The 20731-nt window shown below is 41.7% G+C and overlaps 2 protein-coding genes across 2 annotated transcripts; both read right to left on the reverse strand.

Moving 5' to 3' along the window:
* Window positions 1-7888: 7888 nt before the first annotated feature.
* Window positions 7889-10187, reverse strand: LOC311053297 (uncharacterized protein; the record flags this gene model as incomplete). Its single annotated transcript, XM_084068758.1, has 6 exons — window positions 10030-10187; window positions 9861-9922; window positions 9442-9533; window positions 9118-9236; window positions 8906-9010; window positions 7889-7948 (listed from the first exon to the last, which is right to left on the reverse strand). The coding sequence occupies exons 2-6, from the start codon at window positions 9881-9883 to the stop codon at window positions 7889-7891; spliced, it is 399 nt and encodes a 132-aa protein (XP_083924884.1). The 5' UTR covers window positions 9884-9922; window positions 10030-10187.
* An 8128-nt stretch (window positions 10188-18315) lies between these two features.
* Window positions 18316-20417, reverse strand: LOC311053298 (uncharacterized protein; the record flags this gene model as incomplete). Its single annotated transcript, XM_084068759.1, has 5 exons — window positions 18316-18536; window positions 18704-18852; window positions 19344-19515; window positions 19621-19873; window positions 20322-20417. The coding sequence occupies 5 exons, from the start codon at window positions 20415-20417 to the stop codon at window positions 18316-18318; spliced, it is 891 nt and encodes a 296-aa protein (XP_083924885.1).
* Window positions 20418-20731: the final 314 nt, after the last annotated feature.

Here is a 20731-nt window from a genome sequence, read left to right on the forward strand (position 1 = left end):
TTCCCTGGGGCAGATTTTTAGCTATGCAATAATGAGTTTAACGATTATGGATGCTTTTTTAAATATACATTTATATAATCGTGGCTCAAAACTGAAACTAAGTGTGGATCAAGAGGATAATATTTTGACCAGCAGCACGTATAAACTGAAGTGGTGGATGTCTTGGGTCACAGAACAGCACTTTCTCCAGGAGCACAGTGAAATCGCACCCGGGCCGGTACCTGTGGTCTCAGACTCCCAGCACCAATTGGTGCCGTTCAAATGGCACAATAACCCAGTTAATATGACGCGGAAACTGGGATTCAACAGAACTGCAGTGGGGCGGAGTAGTTAGCCTACAGACAGTGGTATGTTAATGAAACATTCATGCATGAAACCCATTTCAAACAGCATCTTACAACCAAACACACGTAGCGTACTGAAAAGAGTTGATGTGTTAATAACGAGACAAACTGAATCATCTGTGACCAATAAAGCCATTGACATGCGTCGGCGTCGCGCATTGCAAAGTTGTGGTAAAAAGCTGTCTTCGCACACTGTGTGTATGTGTGTGTGTGTGTGTGTGTGTGTGTGTGTGTGTGTGTGTGTGTGTGTGTGTGTGTGTGCGCGCACACACGCGCAAGAGTGTGCATGCGTGTATCTCTCTGTCTGTGTGTGTGTGTGTGTGTGTGTGTGTGTGTGTGTGTGTGTGTGTGTGTGTGTGTACGTGCGTGCGTGCGTGCCTGCCTGCCTGTCTCTCTGTCTGTCTCTCTGCGTCTGCCTGTCTCTCTGTCCTTCTCTCTTAAAGTGCCAGTTTTATTGTTACCATTTTGTACAGCATGACTTTGGCTGAAAACTGTGAAAAAATATATATTCTTATATATTATTTGTATGTTATTATTAGGAATTAATTTGCCTCCTGTGTGAACTGTGCATAGCTCATAGGATGGGACGTAGGTGTAGACTGTATTTTAACATCAGTCATAATGGTGGTACTTCGAGTGACAAATATTTTCTGAGGTGGTACTTGGTGTAAAAAGGTTGAAAACCACTGATCTACGGTGTGTTTGGATTTGTTTCTGTTCATGGTAACAATGAGAATACTACACCTTCCATGCTATTCAAGGACTTTGTCTTTATTGATTTTTTATCATGTTTTATATCAAGGTAAAACTATATAAAGCTGTAAAGAATTCAAAGGATTAACACTGCTGTCAGTTGAAACATAACAGTCAACATTACAGGTCCATGTGCTTTACAAACAAGTAAGACGCGCGAACGCTGGAAGCGAACGCAGCTCGAAAATATTGTGTATTTACGGACTCTGTGTGTGTGTGTGTGTGTGTGTGTTTGTGTTTTGACTGTAGCTGCACTCTGGCGCCCTCTGTCGGCCGCACCCAGGCAGTGCACTGCACACAGACAGACAGACAGACACACACACAAGCCGAGCAGACTTTCATAGTAAGCTCCACTTGGGCGGAGGCGCGCCTTCGGTCATAAATCATAAAATAAAATGTCATAAATCATAAAAAAGAAATAACAAAACAAAACACTTTTTTTTTTAAAGTATAGAAATCACATCACTGATACAAATGTTATATATCAAATACAGATACATACAATTTACAATAAAATGATGATGCCTTTTCAGGATCTTCTAAAGCAGTGCTTATAAATCACCATAAACACATAGGATTGTATATGTTATGGTGAATGTGACAAATCAGTGATTCTGCAGGTTCACTCCTAGTGGATCCGCAACATTGATTGATTGACATTATTATTAGGCAAAATAATGTAAAACAACACAGTTACATAATAATACTTTTGTCTAAAAGGTCCGACCAAAAAAGTCCTTGCAGACTTGTTTCCGTTGGGGTCCTTGAATTAATTTCATAGACATATATAGTAGCAACCAAACAGTTCAAAAAGTAACATAAAATACAGAGAAAAAATACCACTATGTACAAAAAAAAGGGGGGAGGGGGGGGGGGGGGGGGTCGTCTGTCTACATGGAAACTGGTACTAGCTCCTCTTTTGGCCTCCAGAAAGATGAGTTTTTAGGGCTGTTTTGAATGAGCCCAGCGAGCCCAGCGATCCCCACATCCCTGGTGGGTTAAGGAATTGGCTGATTCCCTATTGAATCTGCAACCATTATTGTTCAATATTGTCTTTGTTATAGTTGTGGTGTGGACTCTGCCATCCACTTGACTTATTTTTTAAACGATATCTTTATAGTTATAGTTAAAGGAGAAATCCGTCCATTTTCAGTGTTATCTTTGATGTGTAGTTTAGCACTCACCAACATTGAAAGGGTCATTCAATCCCTTTGAGTCCGTTTCGTCGGTTCTGACGACCCCCCCATGCTGGTTGCTTGGCAACACAACCTGGCAACACAGAGTTGCCAGGTTGGGAGAGAAACCGGCAACCAGCATTAGCTCCGTTCTGTATTAGCATTAGCTCGTCGGGAACTTTCTTAGGGTCTCATGAGACTCCACAATGAGTACTAGAAGAAAAAAAACAGACTTTGCATTTGTTAAAATAGGCGAATTGCTGCTATGCTGGCGCCTCCATTATGCCGACGGAGGGGGTCGTCAGAACCGACGAAACGGACTCAATGGAATTAACGCAATGACCCTTTCAATGTTGGTGAGTGCTAAACTACACATCAAAGATAACACTGAAAATGGCCGGATTTCTCCTTTAACCCCAACCCAGGGCCACCACGAGGGGCCTCTCACAGGGCCTCGAGCTTAGAGGGCCTCGGACCAGGCTGGATTATTATTTTTTTTTTAATAATGTGCCACATGCACGCTGGTTCGGGATGTCATGTCATGTTACCATGCAACATTTATAAAGGCCTCGTGCTGCTGTCTTTGCACAGGACATCACTTATCCCCCAGATGGGTCTGGGGGATAAGTCTGCAAAACATAGTACTTGTTTGCAGATTCTCTAACCCCACCAGGGATCACTGATTTCTTGTCATATACAGTACATAGTAAAAATCTATAATATACTGTATTAACAAACCTACAAACTGTATTCTGCCAAACAGAAGCAGAAAAATCCATCCAGATCCATGCGAGATGTCAATACTTTGTACCTCAGACCCTATGCAATTAATGACAAATTAACAATCACACTGAATCACAAATCACACATTTTGTCTTCCTTTTGAATACTTCCTGGTTTGATTTCAGTGTGACGTTATGTCAATGTTAAAACCTTGACTGAGATGATGAAAGTTCTGTGATAAGCTCCTTGGAGTTAGAACTCTGTTTCCTGGACTCCTGCGTCTTCACTGGGTCCAGCTTCAGCACCTTGAATATCCAGCTCTTCATACTGGTGGTATTCTGTCTCTTCACTGGGTCCAGCTTCGCCACCTCCTAGGAGATCAATCTCTGAGTACAGGTGGTATTCTTCCTCTTCACTCGGCCCAGCTTCAGCATCAGAACCAATGACTCTATAATAAACCAGCTCAATGTTCTCTGCTCCTGCATTCTGCCCTCTGGTGGCCTGGAGAAACACAGCAGCACCCAACTTGAAGTTTCTGGATCAGGTTTGTTTATTTACCATAAAAGAACAAAACAGTCTAACTACCTCATTTGCATTACAATACTTTATTGAATGAAGATGTATAATTACCCTGCTGAGGCATAGGACTGCTGTTATGATTAACACCACCAACAGCAGCAGTAGCACCACCACCGCTGTGACTGTAACTCTGATGATGTCATCTGTCAGGTGAGGGGCTGTGAAAAATATATGTTTGAATAAGAACATCATCAAACATCATTGAACATAAAAATGTTTACAGATGTGCCACTTCAAAACTTCACACGTTACTGTTCTTTCCCTGAAAGTGCCCTGAAAATGCATTTTTTTTCCCTCCCTTTTCTGCCCTTAAAAATGCACTGTTTTGCCTCTGAAAAGAAGTTGTCACTACACACCCCCGTTTTTACCTTCAACAGACATCCATATACATGAGAACAAAAGAATGTGTGTTGAAGAAGGTGTCAGACTCATTATGAGGCGAAAGGTGATTTGAAGAGGTCCTTGACCAGTTGCTCAATTTAATTAGCATCATAGAAGCAGTGATCATCAAAATAATTCAGCATTTTAAATGCCCTTCTTTGTCCATCTTATTAAGGGAATCCCCTGAAAATGTACTGTCTTGCCGATGGCAGGACAGTTGAAGTTTTGAAATGGCACATCTGTATTTGACATTTGTCAGGCATTTGTGTGTCTGAGTTTCAAATTCTGACTTTAAAGTCCATTTCATTTGGTTTACCTGTGACTGTGAGAGAGAGGAGCTTGCTCTCAGAGGAGAAGTTATGATTAAAAACATTGACGTGATAAGCACAGCTGTAGTTCCCTTTGTGGGTGTGGTCTGCTGCAGTAAACAGGAAGTTGGCAGAGTGATTGTCAGCTGGCTGGGTGTGGTTTTGCGTTGAGTCGGATCCAGTGAAGGTGAGGTGGAAGGAGCCTCCTGGGTACTGTGGCTGGATGGAGCAGATGATGGTGAAGTTGGAACCCTCAAACACCAGCTGGCCCTCAGAAACCCCATGGATGGAGGGGGAGACAGTGATGTTTGGCTTAAACAGCAGATCTGTAACAAGACACAGGTAATTGGCTGAAACAACATATGTGTAACAGAAGCCAATGATATTGATCGTGTAACCATTGGAATGTGGGTGGTTAACCATGGGACGTCTATGATATCATATCAATAAATAAGGTTACAGTCCTACTTGTGGGCAGATCAAATAGGGCCTGAAACATGTATATTAACATACAGTAGGTCTATTTCTAAGGCCTAGGCTACACGTACATGGATCTTTTTCTAAACGCACATTTTTGTGTGCGTTTGGGCCTTTCAGCCACACGCAAACGGTGTTTTTGGTCGCTAAAACGGATATTTTTGTAAACTGATAAATAAGTGAAGGTTTTCCAAACCATGCGTTTCAGTGGATCTGTGTGGACATGTAATCCGGAGATTTTGAGAAACGATGACGTCATCGCGCATTCGCACATGGTCATTATAATAATAAATCATATAATAATACACACCGGACCGCTCATGGTCATTATAATAATAAATGAAGAGAGAGAGAGAGAGCAACACTTACAGTCTATGAAACAAGGCACGCTCATTTATGGCAAAATAATGTCATAATTAATAATAAGACAGTGGTGGGAAAAGTAGCTCATTCACTGTGTGACGAAAACCCCCTTTCTCTGCGCCGAGTAGAGCACACGGCACGCACACAGGTTGAATGCCTGGGGTCTGTCGTCCTAAAACACAATCGCCCCGGGTCAAAATCCAGCGACCATGGAGCGGCCGCGGGTGGCCTGCTCCAAAGGTGCGTGGGGCGGGGAGTTTTGGGACGACCGCCCATGGAATGAATTGATGAAGTAAAACTCAGCCCTGAAACATGACTGGCATACCATGACAGTCATGGTGCCGAGAGTCCCTGCTTTATAGTGGTGTTTGATTTTTAGCGGTGCCAACCGCTCTACACTTGACTTTGTCCGTATGTCCGTCCGTCCGTCCGTCCGTCCGTCCGTCCGTCCGTCCGTCCGTCCGTCCGTCCGTATGAGCCTGACGGCAAAGAAGAAACACATACAAACACACGCACGCACACACACACACACACACACACACACACACACACACACACACACACACACACACACACACACACACACACACACACACACACACACACGGCCTTGGACATTGCCTATGCAATCTCTCCTCTCTTTGGCCACACGTGCCACTGCTTATCAAAGAGGGGTCCAGGGACCCCCAATGATGTTATGTCCGTCCGCCCGTTTAGAGCACAGGATTTCAAACAGCTATAACTCCAGTTCCCAGCATGCCACCAAGTCCTACTTTGATATGTGCACTTAGACCACCAATAGGGACGAGCATGAATTGCTGAAGTTATCAAAGCAGGCTCCAGGGACCCCCCCCCCCCCCGTAAGTTATGTCCGTCCGCCCGTTTCAGCACGGGATGTCCGTTTCAGCATGGGATGAGCACGGGATTTTAAACAGCTATAACTCCAGTTTGCAGCATGCCACCAAGTCCACATTTGGTATGTGGACTTAGACCACCAATAGGCACGAGCATGCATTGCTGAAGTTATCAAAGAGGGGTCCAGGGACCCCCAGCGCCCGTATGAGCACGGGATGAGCACGGGATTTTAAACAGCTATAACTCCAGTTTGCAGCATGCCACCAAGTCCACATTTGGTATGTGGACTTAGACCACCAATAGGGACCAGCATGAATTGCTGAAGCCCCGCCCCCTCTGTCTTCCCATTGGCTGGCCTTCAAACAGCCATAACTCAAGTTCGCAGCATGCTATGGGGTACACATTTTGTACATGGACTAAAGCCAGCAATAGGGACTAACTGTCATTACTTAAGCCCCGCCCCCTCTGTCTGCCCATTGGCTGGCCTTTAAACAGCCATCATTCCAGTTTGCAGCATGCTACCAAGTACAAATTTGGTAAGTGGCCTCAGACCACCAATAGGGACGAACTGAAATGAGTTAAGCCCCGCTCCAAAGGCACCGCTTCCTTCACACAGGGTGTGATTTTTTTTTACATTGCCAACTCTCACATGTACATAAACGTTCAGATGTCAAATATAAAGTGCTTACCCCCGAGCCACGGACGTTATAAGGCGATCCGGATCGCGATAAGTACCCGTATCTCCCGTATTGTTCAATAAAAAGCATTTTAATCCGATCTCCGGCCATTTTCTCCATATTTTCTCCGATGCTTTCAACAATGCGACACTAATGGTTGGGAGGTGTATTGCAATCTGATACATTACCAAAAAAATGCTTTTTATTGAACAATACGGGAGATACGGGTACTTATCGCGGTCCGGATCGCCTTGTAACATCCGTGGCTCGGGGATATGCACTTTATATTTTAAATCTGAACGTTTATGTACATGTGAGAGTTGGCAATGTAAAAAAAAAAACGAACACCACTATAAACCAGCTGCAGCTGCGCCCTAATAATGTTGTTTTCGTTTATGTTCACGTATGCTGTTCACGTATGCTATTAAAATAATGCAGCTATTGCAGTATTGGGCCTTAACATGTGATTAAAATGTATTTGTATTTGGCCCCTCATATATAAAATAAATGTAAATATAAAATCTGAACTTGAAACTTGCCGCTGATCAATGCGTTTCTGCGTTTACGTGTGGACAGGGATTTTTTTTTAATCTTTGTCATGTGGCTAGGGATTCTTTTTAAAAACGAAGGACTAAAAAATCCGTTTAGTAAAAGATCCATATACGTGTAGCCTAGGCCTCAATCTGTACGGCTGTTTTATTCTCTTCAAATGTTTTTTTGTAAAATAGTGTACAAGCTACAAGGAATAATAATATATTGTATTTAAGTGGTATTCCATTAATATTCTGTTAATATTGTATTTATTTTGTATATGACTTAATTCAGGTTAATTAATCCTAAACGGTTATTGACACACATCGGTATCCCTAGATCTGAAGATGAGGATCCAGACTCAATAATTGTAAATCTTACAGCAGTGACTGAGACAACAGGCTGAACAACTAAGACATTGACCGATGTGGAAGTGAACACATGTGTAAGCATTCATGTGTTTTATATTATGTTATTTATATTACCTGAACAGACCACCTCCAGTCTGTCTGTGGAAGAACTAGACATCATTGTTCCACACTCCCTCAGTGAAGACTCAGTTCCAACACAGGAAGATGTAATCCTCCAAACAGGTTGAGTTGTAGAACCAGAACTACTTTCGGTGGGAACAGCAGAGCCACAGTCCAGCTGTCTACACACTACAGATGATGACTGATGGTTCCAAGACCAACCAATCACTGGTCTCCACTCTCCCTGGTGTTTCACCTCCAGTCTACCTGTTCAGTGACTGGCTCCTCCAACCAGCCTGACATCATCAGGCTCTGTACAGAGACAAGAAAATGAGAAATGCAATTTAATATGTGAGCGGGTACAGTGCTTTAGTCATTTTGTCATTTTTCATTTTATTACACTGCAAAAAAACAAGGTTTCCGGCTATGAAAACCGATGAATATGAGATGTAAATTCAGAGAATTTACAAGAATTTACAAGAGTTTTCCACTCGGAAAACTCAAAGTTTTGTGAGTCGGTAAACTCCCTATCTCGAGCAATGCTACTGAGCATGTGCAATAAGCCACCTATGATTGGCTGTGACATGGTGGGCATCCCTCCCTTATTTTGGGGGTCACATTGTGTGTGGGGGGGGGGGGCTCACAAGGTGACCCCCCTCCTACGGACCTGGGGGGTGGTGCCCCCCCCCCTTATTCCCTTATTTTATATATATATATATATATATATATATTTTATTTATTTATTTTTATTTATGTATATATATATATATATATTTATTTATGAATATTTGTATGTATTTATTTAGTTATATACACAGTGTGTGTGTGTGTGTGTGTGTGTGTGTGTGTGTGTGTGTGTGTGTGTGTGTGTGTGTGTGTGTGTGTGTGTGTGTGTGTATTACACACACACACACACACACACACACAAGATTCTGAAAACAAATAGGCAACAATCTCAGTCAGGTAAATTGTGTTTATTGATTAAAAAAAACAGTATACAGTATACTTTGGCTATTCAAAAATATCTTCTAAAACAGTAAAAAAAAAAAATCCCCATCTCCCCATCCCCAAATGTTTTTTCCAGGGACCCCCAGAAGTTGTAAAAAACTCCCACAAAGGGGACAATAATAAAAAAAAAAAATTGTAGTTCTGTCTCTCATGCAGTGTCTTGCTGAACGAACGGCCTATGCTTCTCTTTGGAGTCCCTCCACCAAACTGGACAACTTAACAGTTACAGTGTAAGAGAGCTAAAAATTAGCTGTTCTGTGCCAGTGTGTCTCGCCGCACGCGGTGGTGATGAAGGGAACGCGGGTCTCTTCTGTTGTCTTTCCTCTCCTGAAGCACCTGGCGATATGCAGTCCTGGTGGTCATCAACTGTAAAACATAGAATAGCAATTAAATTATGTATTACATTACCATTATTACAGGAACACAGAATGTAAAACAAAAAAACATCTTACAAACAGTTCCGTATAACTTACCCTCAATCTTCTCTGTCGGGTCTTCATTGAGGCATTCAGCTTTTTCTTCTGGTCAGCATTCTCTGGCTGGTCCAGGCGATGGCTTCTTCTCAGAGACTCAAAGTGTGTCCTGCAAGCCGCTGAAATACAAGGAAAACACAATTAGGATCTATTTAGTTGTTTACACAAACAACACAATTCCACATCTACACTGCTCTAACAGAGAACCTACATGTGACTGCAATTTTTAACTGGCCCCTGTAAAAGTCTAAGCTTTTACTGGAGCCAGTGGTGGAAGATGTACTTATATATTTTACTTAAGTAAAAGTAGCATATATTTCTTACCCGTTATAACGTCACGGTCTTCGTCGGGGAAAGCAATGCTGACCTGATCCAACATATGGGTCATCACTGCAAGATTATGTGGAGAATTGATACTGAAAATAAAAAGACAGAATGTTAGTTTATTCCAGCACACACTGCCATCAGTTCCAGACTCCAACCCCCTCCATTCGAAGCTCACACCTCCACCCCACCCTATTCAAAGCCTGCGTCAAAACCCACCTTCCCCTCCCCCCTAATTCAAACCTCTGTTTCTGCCTTAGCTTACTGGTTCCTTTTTAGAAGTATTTATCTCCTAATAAAGTTGTTGTTTTGTTGTAAAGCGACTTTACAACAAACTAAGAAAATCGCTATATAAATGTTATGTATTGTTATTACTTAGCTGGGGTAAATTACACAGTGATACAACAAAAAAAACGTACCTTTCTTTTGGATCAAGTCTCATGGCATTGTTTTCAGAGTTGTGTAGACGTCTCACCGCCTCCTGCAAACAGAAAGATTCACAAAGTTAGTTGGACTATAAAAGCATAAAGGCATTCTCGCCTTAGGTGGACACACACAGCCCCTATTTGCAGACATAATTTCACTTACCGCAAGCTTTGAATTCTTTGCTCTTTTAATCCTTTTTGCGGGCAGTGTAGAATCAGTGGCATTCTCAGCAGCAGTAGTAGCAGCACCATGCAACTGCTCGATCTTCTCGAATCTATCTTCTAAACTTTGAATTTTACAAACAAGTTATAAATTATTATAACACCAAACAACCACCTGTAAGAGCGCACACGGCAGCGCACAGACGGCAATGGATTGGAGTTGAGCGAAACGCGCAGCTCTCTGTGTAAAATCCTCACAGTGAGACTGGAGACTGCTGCTGCTTCAACAGCGGTGTTGCCAGACTTTGCGAGAGAAATAAGCAAACAGGTCTATGAAAACAAGCCTAAAAGAAGCGACTATAAAAGGCCACACGAGCACTTCAAAGCTATATATGTCGTCCATTAAACAATGTGCATATTTATAAATGTTAGCTATTTGAAAATAGACGATCTACAAGCTCACAACCGTTCTACCATTATTTACAAGCAACTTCAGAAAAATTAGCCCAATGTGGCTTATAATAATCAGACCAGGCAACACTGCAGACAGATACTAGGGGTGCGTTCGGAAATACAGCACTGAGCACGGCCCAGGGCTTACTTTTGATTGACTCTCTTTCAGATGTTATTCCTTTACTCTTAACCTTAAACTGATCAGATGGTTTGGTTAAAGGAACTATAATCTATTAACCCAGCTAGCAAAATATCGCTCATTTCTGGCGTGAGGCCGTCCCCACGCCACGCCGACCGGGGCGTCCGCCGGGCGGGACACGCCGCGTCCACTCGGCGTCCTTGATCAGCGTGAGCCGCGCGTCACGCCGAGCCGCTAATCAGCCTCACTCCGGCGGTGAACGCCAACCGTGGCGTTCGTCGATAGCGGCCGGGTAGCGTAGCGCCGTCATATAATATGCTGTATATACCCCCCCCCCCCTCCCTCCCTCCCTCCCTTTGGGAATCCCCCCTCCTCCCTTTCATCCCCTATATTTAGCGGCCATTGTTACACCCCCCGCATTTGAGGTTTCTAAACATGTCAAGTAGCAATACAGAATAAGGTCCCCATCACACAGTTCCCCTGTATCTCTAAGTATATGTCTAAGAACATGACATAATGCATAAAATACATGGCCTACATGAAATAATGCAGCACAGACATTAACTCCATTGTTATGGTATTTATTAGAAAAGGAAGGCACAGAAATAATAATCCTAAAATACAAATGTATCACTTTAAAATGGCAGACAGTGAGAAAAGTATTCCACATAAAAGTATCAATGCTGTAATAATATGTGTGAAGTCAGACTGGTAATCAATAGCCTACTTAAAGTAACAAAAGTAAACATACCCATTGAGCAGAATGTCAAGTAAAAAATGCATAAGAATATAAAAAATAATAGGAGATCTATGGTCCATTTGTACACTCAGAGTTGCAGACCTGTAAGGGTCCATTTGGTTTCATCTGTACACAGACTTTCAGACATGCAAAGTCCATTTTGGTTCCATGTGTTACTGGTGTATGTGTTTCTAGTTAACATGCTACAGACTCAGAGCCATATCAAAGCTACTGGACAAAAGTAAACATACCCATTGAGCAGAATGTCAAGTAAAAAATGCATAAGAATGTTAAAAAAATAGGAGATCTATGCTGCCCTGCCAAGGTAAAGAGCAGTAACTACGAAATCAAAAATCACTGAAAAATGGGTTTAAAAGTGATTCAACTGGTCAGCCAAATGAGATATCGGCATATAAGTGATATTACACTAATTGTGCATCTGTTCTTGAGGTAATTGTTTATCCCCCAAAATCACAAAGGCTAATTTGACCTTTGGGATACTCAAATAAGTCGGCGTGTCCAAAAACTTAGTTACTGCTCTTTACCTTGGCAGGGCAGGTCCATTTGTACTCTTGCAGACCTGTAAGGGTCCATTTGGTTCTATCTGTACACAGACGCTCAGACATGTAAAGGTCCATTTTGATTCCATGTGTTACCGCTGTAGTTTGTCCTGGTGTACTGTATGTGTTTCTAGTTAACATGCCACAGACTCAGAGCCATATCAAAGCTACTGGAATGAATACAAAATGGGCCACTGTTCATTTAATTCAATTTTGGGTTCTGTGTGCTGGTGTCTGTCGCCCGCCTCTTCTTCCAAAGCCAATGCAGTTCCTTCATGTGGAACGCGTCACGTGAGCCACCCAACGAACGCCAACTGAGAGGGAGAGAAAGGAAATAAATTAGACAACGGGGGTGTTGGTTTTAATAATAAGGACCCCCAATTTAACATGCATCAGGTCTACAGACCCTGTTAATGGCATGGCTATCTCTGAGACCCCAATTTATATAGTGAAATGTATGTTAATTTAACTCAGTGTGTAGAAACCCTTGATACATTGATCAGTTCCCCTCTTCCAATGCCTCACTAAATTTCCACACCAACACCATTTTCACATAATTTTCAACTATCATGACATAGAGAGGTTTCAGGGATTTATGGTAAAATAAATGTGGCGTGCTGTGAGCTTGTAGATTGGCTATTTTGGATAACTGTGTAGTCACACCCTTACATTGCAAAACGTGAGGTCCAAGAGGTTCTTGAATGTGGTCACTGCCCTCACCAGGTCAAACAGCGCTGCGTCTGGAACATACAGACACAGGGATAGTGTGTAAGTAATCAAACAGTTTTTGTTTTTTTAGTCAGGCTCTACTTTATGCTGTACATTACTTCTAGACTCATGTTAAACCTACCATGGTTTTATAAGCTTGGTCATCACAGATGCTCCCGATCTCTTCATCCCCACTGCTGTGACGCAGGAAATGACGAGCAGAAACATCTGAGAAAGAAAGAAAATTAAAAAGAAAAAGAGAAGGGTTAGACACAATCAAAGCCGTATCATGCTCCATCGCAGGAAAAAACTACAAACAGTAACATACTAATATCAATGCAGGGTCTTAACATTTTCTGGGGCCTGCATTTAGCTGCTAACCAGTGTTTAATAAAGTCATGTTTGTTGTTTTATTTTATGTAAAGGCTCAGCAACATCAGAACTCCACGATGAAAATATATAATTGTTGCCTTCATACCTGAGGAGAACTCCTCTTGTCCAAAATGGAACAGCTGGGTTCCATGATGCTAACCTGGAGGTTATGCTGTAGAGAGAAAGAAAAGAGAAGGAAAAAATACATTTAAGATTTCGGCTGTGGCATAAGATTGTAGATTGGCTATTTTCAGCAGCCAGTTCATTTAATCTAAAGCAAAATAATTAAGAAAATTAGCAGCCGTGTGTGTGTGTGTGTGTGTGTGTGTGTGTGTGTGTGTGTGTGTGTGTGTGTGTAAGCTTAATTCTGCCTTATTCTAGCCTTCAGCTAACATGAGCTCGGCGATCTATATAAATAAAATAAGTACAAGTATCCATAACACAGATTCACCTACCAATCCATCGATCAACAGTTAGTATCATAACTCTGTGACGTGATTAAAAGTAATGTGGGTAGCAAGAAAAGTCTAGTCAGTTAGCTACAGTAGGCTAGCCAAGCTAGCACGCTAACATGTACACAATGAAACAGTCAAACATTTGTAAAACGAGATATTTAGACAACACACAGCAGGCATACATCCACACAGATACAAAAAAAAATAGTAGGCTAATACACTAACCTTTAAATGATATTTCCCCGGAGGAAAAGGATAGATATATCAGCGGTATGTTTTCCCTCTGTCGAGAAGCATAGAGGAGAAAGAGAAGGGACGACGCAGAAGCAACCGGATGTCCTACCGTTGCTCAAGGAATGGAGCTGTAGTGTTGCCATGTCTGCTTATTATAAGCGACTTTGGGTTTGTTTGAAGACGCGTTGTGAGCTTGTACATCGGCTATTTTCAATATATATATACACATACATATCTAGGCCATGTGGCCTATAGTCACCACATGACTATAGCCAGCAATACACAGTTTTGGGCTTGTTTTCATAGACCTGGCTGCTTATTTCTCTCGCAAAATATGGCAACACTGGTCATTGATTTGATGTAAGCGTCCGTTGCGTATATCCGGTGTATATCGCCACCTACTGAACTGGAGTATATTGAGTTCCTGCTGTAAGGCCTAAATAAAGTATGTTTAGTGCTAATAATGAATTATACAACTTGATAATAATAATAATAATAATAATAATAATAATAATAATAATAATAAGGGTAATAATAATAATGATATTGATAATAATAAGACACTTCATTATATATATTTTGTTTTAAATAAGCAAATACATCAACTCTAAATTAGAATTAACAATGCAAGGAATAAATATAATAGCAACAGAATAAGAATAATAAAAACAACAAAGCTAAAAAAAACAACAACTGAGGAGCAATTAATCCTTGGAATTATTCAGTAGTACTATTATCAGTATTATTACTGAGGTCACCTTATTTTGTTTTGAACACTAAATAACATTAATATACACGATTACAAATGGCTTCAGGTTTAGGGGGGGAAATGGCACAAAAAAAAATGTTATAGTTTTACTTGTTGACTTTTTTGATAGTGTTTAATTTGGACAACTTTTTTTTATAGTTTTACTTGTTCACTTTTTTGATAATGTCATTTGTATATTTGGATTATCTCTGTGCCTTTTTCTAATAAAAAAAAGAGAAAAAAAGTCTTTACTGCATTATTTCATGTACATCAGGGGTCAGCATACTCAGATACAGCAGGGAAGCTGCCAAAATGTTCTTATTTTTTATTTGTGCAACTGTCATACGACTGTAGCAAAAATATAGCTTTACAGACCCATACAGCCAGACAGGCAGACAGACAGACAGAGTTTATATAAATAGTTTTACGTTTCACTTTTTTAATGGTGTTGAATTTGTATATTTGGATTATTTCTGTGCTGTGATAGCAGTGAAAATGAAGTGATAGCAGTGATGATAGCAGTTCACCCAGTTTAATTTCAGGGACCCCAGTCCAATGGCATTTCTATCTTTGGGACCCAAATTAATCTTTATCTTTAATTAAAATCATGGTTAATTTAACTCTGAAACACGTATAACGTACACTTTTCACGGGTCCATTTGGTTCCATGTACACTTTTACTTACAGACCCATAAGGGTCCATTTGGTTCCTTCCTATCATTTAGCTGGGGACCCCCTGGAACTCCCTCAAGACCCATGGTGGTCCCTGGACCCCACTTTGAGAACCAATGGTCAGATGTATAGGGAATGTATAGGGAAAATTCAAAGCGTGGCATTAACAGCGTCAGGACGTCGTGACGCTGGCTGCAGACCGCCGCAGACTCTTCTAAAATGCTACTCCGCCGGACATTTCGGTGAGCGAGACATCTCCGGCGTGAGGAGGGCGTGAGGAGGGTGAGCCTCCGCTCGGCGGGGCCCGCTCTGTCCAGGCCGGCCTGACGTCGGTTGCAACGCCGATCTGCTAGCTGGGAAAGTGTCTTTCTTTGGTTCTGATTGTTACTAGGTTCTGATAGTAACTTGGTATATTCTATTTATTTTATCTAGTCTATGTATAGCCTTCATCAGCCTGTCAGTGATGCGTTTTCAACAGAAATGCTCATATTGGCAGTCAGCTGTGTAACACTAGCTGGTTAACGATGGCTCGTTGGCTCGCATTTGACCACATAGCAATCAACAGCACTAATTAATGTCAGCTGTGTGTGTGTGTGTGTGTGTGTGTGTGTGTGTGTGTGTGTGTGTGTGTGTGTGTGTGTGTGTGTGTGTGTGTGTGTGTGTGTGTGTGTTTAATGTCCAACTGAATGTTTTCTGTAGTGTAGATATCAAGTCTTCCCCTGTAGAGCAGGGGTCTTCAACAGGGGGTCGGGGACCCCTGGGTGGCTCTCAGAGTTACTACAGGGGGGTCTCCAAATCTTTGCGTGATAGGACCTTTTTCTTGTATTTACATTAACCACATGAACCCTAATATCCCTATATTCTGAGGGGAACTTAAGAAGAGGTAGAGGGGAAAAGAGCAGACCAAGTACAGAGCCTGGGCTCAACTTTACTAAGTAGGCCTACAGAGAGTTTGACATGTCTGAAAAATACACTGATGACAGTGTTGTTAAACACAGATATGGGAAATATTCTTATTCACTTAGAAAAAAAGAAAGAAAAAAAAAAGATTAACAAATGAAGCCCTTTTTTAAGCCCTTAACAAAAACATTGAAAAGTATAGTTTTGTTTTGTTCCATTTTTGCTTTGGTAATGGGGAGAGGGAGAGAGAGACCCCCTCTTTAAACAAAGACTGAATTTGGATGTCAAAGGAAATGGCCAGTCTCCTGCTGGGTCTTTGTCTGGCAGAGGAACGGTAAATCACTGATTTCCAAAGTATATAGACGAATTTCACAGTAAACATTTTCAACTGTAAATTTCCAATTACGTACAAAAACACCAGCAAACTGCGGGTTTACTGAGCAACTGTAAATGCCCAAAAATGCCCATTAATGCCTCTTTTCGAGAAGAGCTGGAGTGCATGACTCTCCATCCAGGAATTGAGCCTGTCTGCTTGAACCCATACTCCCTGCAGAATGCCCTCAACATTTACCAGGCAGACCATGGCCCACTGCCGGAGAAGGAGAGATTTGAGTAAGTTAGACCAATATTTATTTATTTGGAATGTAGATAAATTGCATTTGTTTATCAAATGGCAGTGGCACACATGCCCTTCAAAAACGGGTAAGATTTAGAACCACATATTATATTATATATAATCACTATTAAAAAATAAACTATGGAAGGATTCACAATGTTACAGTATCACTCAAGGATTATGATAGCTGTATGGTCATAGACATTCAATGAAAATGCTGTCCAGTCCTGCTTTATATTGCATTGCCTTGACCATTCCATATACCCATATACCCCTTTGTTATTTCAAGGCCCTCCATTTACAGTACAGTATAGGTGACAGAAGATATGCTCAAGAACAACAGAGACTAGTAAATTAACACTAAAGTTGGTGATTAAATGGCAGTACAGCAGTCTGATTGACAACCAGGAAAAATAGATGAAACTGGCATTAGCAGATGTTCACTTTGAAGTTGGCGCCATGAGTCTCCAGTTCAATCACCAAACAGGGTTAATAGCACCACCCTCAGGCAGGGAGAGAAAACAGCACAAAAGGTCACATTTCATTCATTGTTATTTTGTCATTACAGGCGTGCTCGCTACCTGGCCTACAGATCCTTTGTGTCCTGGGTCTGGGGACCCCTGAAACCGAAGGACCGGAGAATCTTGCCTTCCTGTGTTGTGCAACGGATACACGAAGAGTACCCTGACGAAGATTCGGAATACACTGGATTTAGGCCTGCCATTTAATCTGAGTCTACAAGGACCCCAAAATGATATGTATTTGGCCGCGGATCCCCCATTTGAAAATGTTTTGTGCCAGGGACCCTCAGGAGAATATTTATGAAGAAAATGTTCAAAGACTTATACTAAGGTATTCAAAAATAGCAGATGTACAAGCTTGCAGCTTGGCTCAAAGTGACACGCTGTGAGCTTGTAGATCTATTTTTGACAACCACTGTTCTAAATCCTACACGTTTTCTGAGAAAACTTATGTTTATATAGCTAAAGTATAAAATGACAGATGCTTTCCCAGTTTTAATGGGTTAAATAAACAATATTTTCATTACTATGTTCTGGATGTTTATGTACACAGTTATTCTGTCATTCCATACAACTATAATATATGTCATAGAATTGTTAGACAGCTTTTACAATAATTGTTTTAGTGATGACATTTTTGCACACACCCTTTTGTAAGAGCAAATGCTCAGGAGCACAGAAGCAGGCAGAATATCTCTGCTGTCGGGCAGAAGCCAACTATGTCCAAAATGTATATTTCAGGAAATGAAAACATTTTTAACACAACACTGCCTCAAAGTTGGTATGGTGACTTTATACATTGTCAGATACTTGCATGTGTCCTTATATTATCATCACTTTACCCAAATACAGCTCAAGTGGAGTTAGGAGGTTTTTGACCAGTGATGTGGAAATAATTATGTCCATCATTGATTAGAATGACAAAGAAACCTGAGTTAGGTTGTTTGACCGTCAGTTTCCAAAGGATCCTCAGGAGGTTTAGTCCAAAGAACTTTTAATACTTTTAATTGGTTCAATGTTTGTAAAAACACACACAGACTTAAAAGACTGTTCAATAGCACTGATTTATTTGCGCCCAAACAGCTAAGGTGTGTATGTGTAAAATTGACAGCTGCACTGGTGTGAAATCTGGACAACCCTGTGGCAGAAAGAGGGTGACTGGGAAAGGGATTAGACGGGTGTTGGGTCACCACCAGGCGTTGGCTCTATTGACTCTGGCTCTGGGCGGATGAACCGGGACAGATGGGCGGCAACTGCAGCAGCCTTTTCAGGATGCTCGTACTGTGAGCACAGGAATCCAGGGACAGGCAACTCTTTCATCTTGGCCACAAAAGGTGCAGGGTTGGGGAAGACCTCATTAAAGAGGAGGTCTGTAAGCTCTGTCACATATTCTACAATACAGGAGAGAACACAACAGCATGTACAGTAGTTTGAGTAATTCATATGGTCTCAAATGTTTCCAATGTAATTGGAACATTTATGGTGCACAATTTGACTGATGACCACGGTAGGCAGATTAAAACTTGAATCAGAAACTTGAGAATTACATGTAACTAACCGGTAGTATAGTTGGTCTTAACCGCGGTGACAACATGGCCGCCTTTCTTGGCCTTGGGAAACCGTATGCTGTACCGCGGAGCTCCTGCTGCAGTGATCGCTTGGAGACGTCCAGCATTTTCATTGAAATGCAATGCGGCCAGGTAAAGCCTGAAATTAGAAGAATGGGATGAACCCAAGATAGTTTGTAGATGGCTAGAAGATGGTATTTTTACATACTGGCACTAGCATGTAAGAAGGCAGCAGATGCACAATATTTACAAATGAAATGGCATTGTAATACAGTTCAAAGAGAGGATTGTGTGCACATCCCACGCCTGCATTTAGGCCAGGTGCTGGACATCAAGGGAAGAATCAATGAAAAGAAGGAAGCCCGCACACTGTTCTCAAGCTCCAAGAAACTCACTTTTTATTTTGCAACATTTCGACCTTCTAGGTCTTCATCTGGCAAATAAAAAAAATCTCTCTCTCTCTTATATTTGCTTGAGAACAGTGTGCAGACTTCCTTCTTTTCATTGTAATAATACATACATACAATTTATACAGCACTTTTGTAAATACTCAGTCGCTGATATTATGAATGTTATCATTTGCATAATATTGCAACACGATATAGACAACATGATTACAATATAATTTACCTGCAAAGCATTCCTAGGTAGGAAAAGACCACATTTTTCGGTGCAAACCGCAGGATCACACTGTGGAACCCCTCCAAGGCAGATGTCTGGTAGAGAGGACTCAGCTTCTTCACATCACCCAGAACACGTTTATTTGTAAATGCCGTCTTCAGCTTGAAGACGGCCTTTGATGCTACAGGGGGAAAGAGTATACTATATCAAATATTTTCAGTGGATTGCATCTTGAGAGTATATTACAGGATTCAAATGACAAGAGTTTGCTATTGAAGAGTCATACCAGGCTTCAGCCACTTGTTTTTGTCAGTGGAGGGGGGATGGAGGCACATGGGGAAGTGTGGATTGTCATGGACATGAACATTGGTGATGTGGTTGATGACAGAAGTCCACTTTGCAACTGTTTCCTCTCCACTGGACGAACCAGATGCTGACCAGTAGAGGTGATTCTTCACGCTCTGCTTCCACAAGTTTACTTTAGTGCACTCCTTCAACTTTGAGATGGCAACCAACTTCTTGGTAAGAGCTGTGAACAGCTAGAAAATATGTAAAATATTTTATAGGGTGGTTGTTGCACAACTGTAGCGGTGCTACAAATGATCAATAAACAACATTTCCCGTAATATCCTACCTTTACATAAATGCCACACATCGTAATAGTGGGTAATCTCAGATTTCTGTTCCTTCATGAACTTCTGAACCTGGTTGTGTCGGTCTGTCACCAGGCAATCCACCTTGACGCCAGCTTTGTGAAGGTATTTTAGACTCCGGATCAGCCCTTCCTTCTCCATGTGGACACTGCTCTTTACTTCATTGCTCTGTGTATCATAAACGCGCGCACACACACACACACACACACACACACACACACACACACACACACACACACACACACACACACACGTGAATAACAGATCTGCCTCATTGGTGAAGTTCTGTGCTCTACTGATCACATTTTCTAGTTTCACAATCTATTTACAGTACCTGTACCAGCTGGATATCAACGATGTTGTTAGTGTTGAGATCCATCATGGAGTAAGAGCCGTACTTCGCGCAGTGGCCTGGGCTGTCAGCTCTCATGTCTCCACCAAGAGATACTGTTGCCCTCCGTTTAAGTCCCTCAAGCAAGTCCGCCTGGTGTGTCCGCCATTTATGTAGAACAGAAGGCATAATGTACTTGTCCACATGATTGCGATGTGACATTCTGCTGAAGGTTCTCACGTTCATTGCATTGAGCACCTGTAATGTCAAATAAGAATGTAACTGTAACAGTGTTCATACCACATCCCTCTGTAGCACTGACCTATAGTAATTCAGATGTATCTGTTAAAAATAAGGCTGGGCCGTTAACGCCGTTACCGGGCTAAGTTAACGCGCGACTCATATCGCGCGAT

This window comes from Gymnoscopelus microlampas, assembly GCF_963454915.1.
Source record: "Gymnoscopelus microlampas genome assembly, chromosome: 10".
In the NCBI taxonomy this organism is placed as follows: Eukaryota; Metazoa; Chordata; class Actinopteri; order Myctophiformes; family Myctophidae; genus Gymnoscopelus; species Gymnoscopelus microlampas.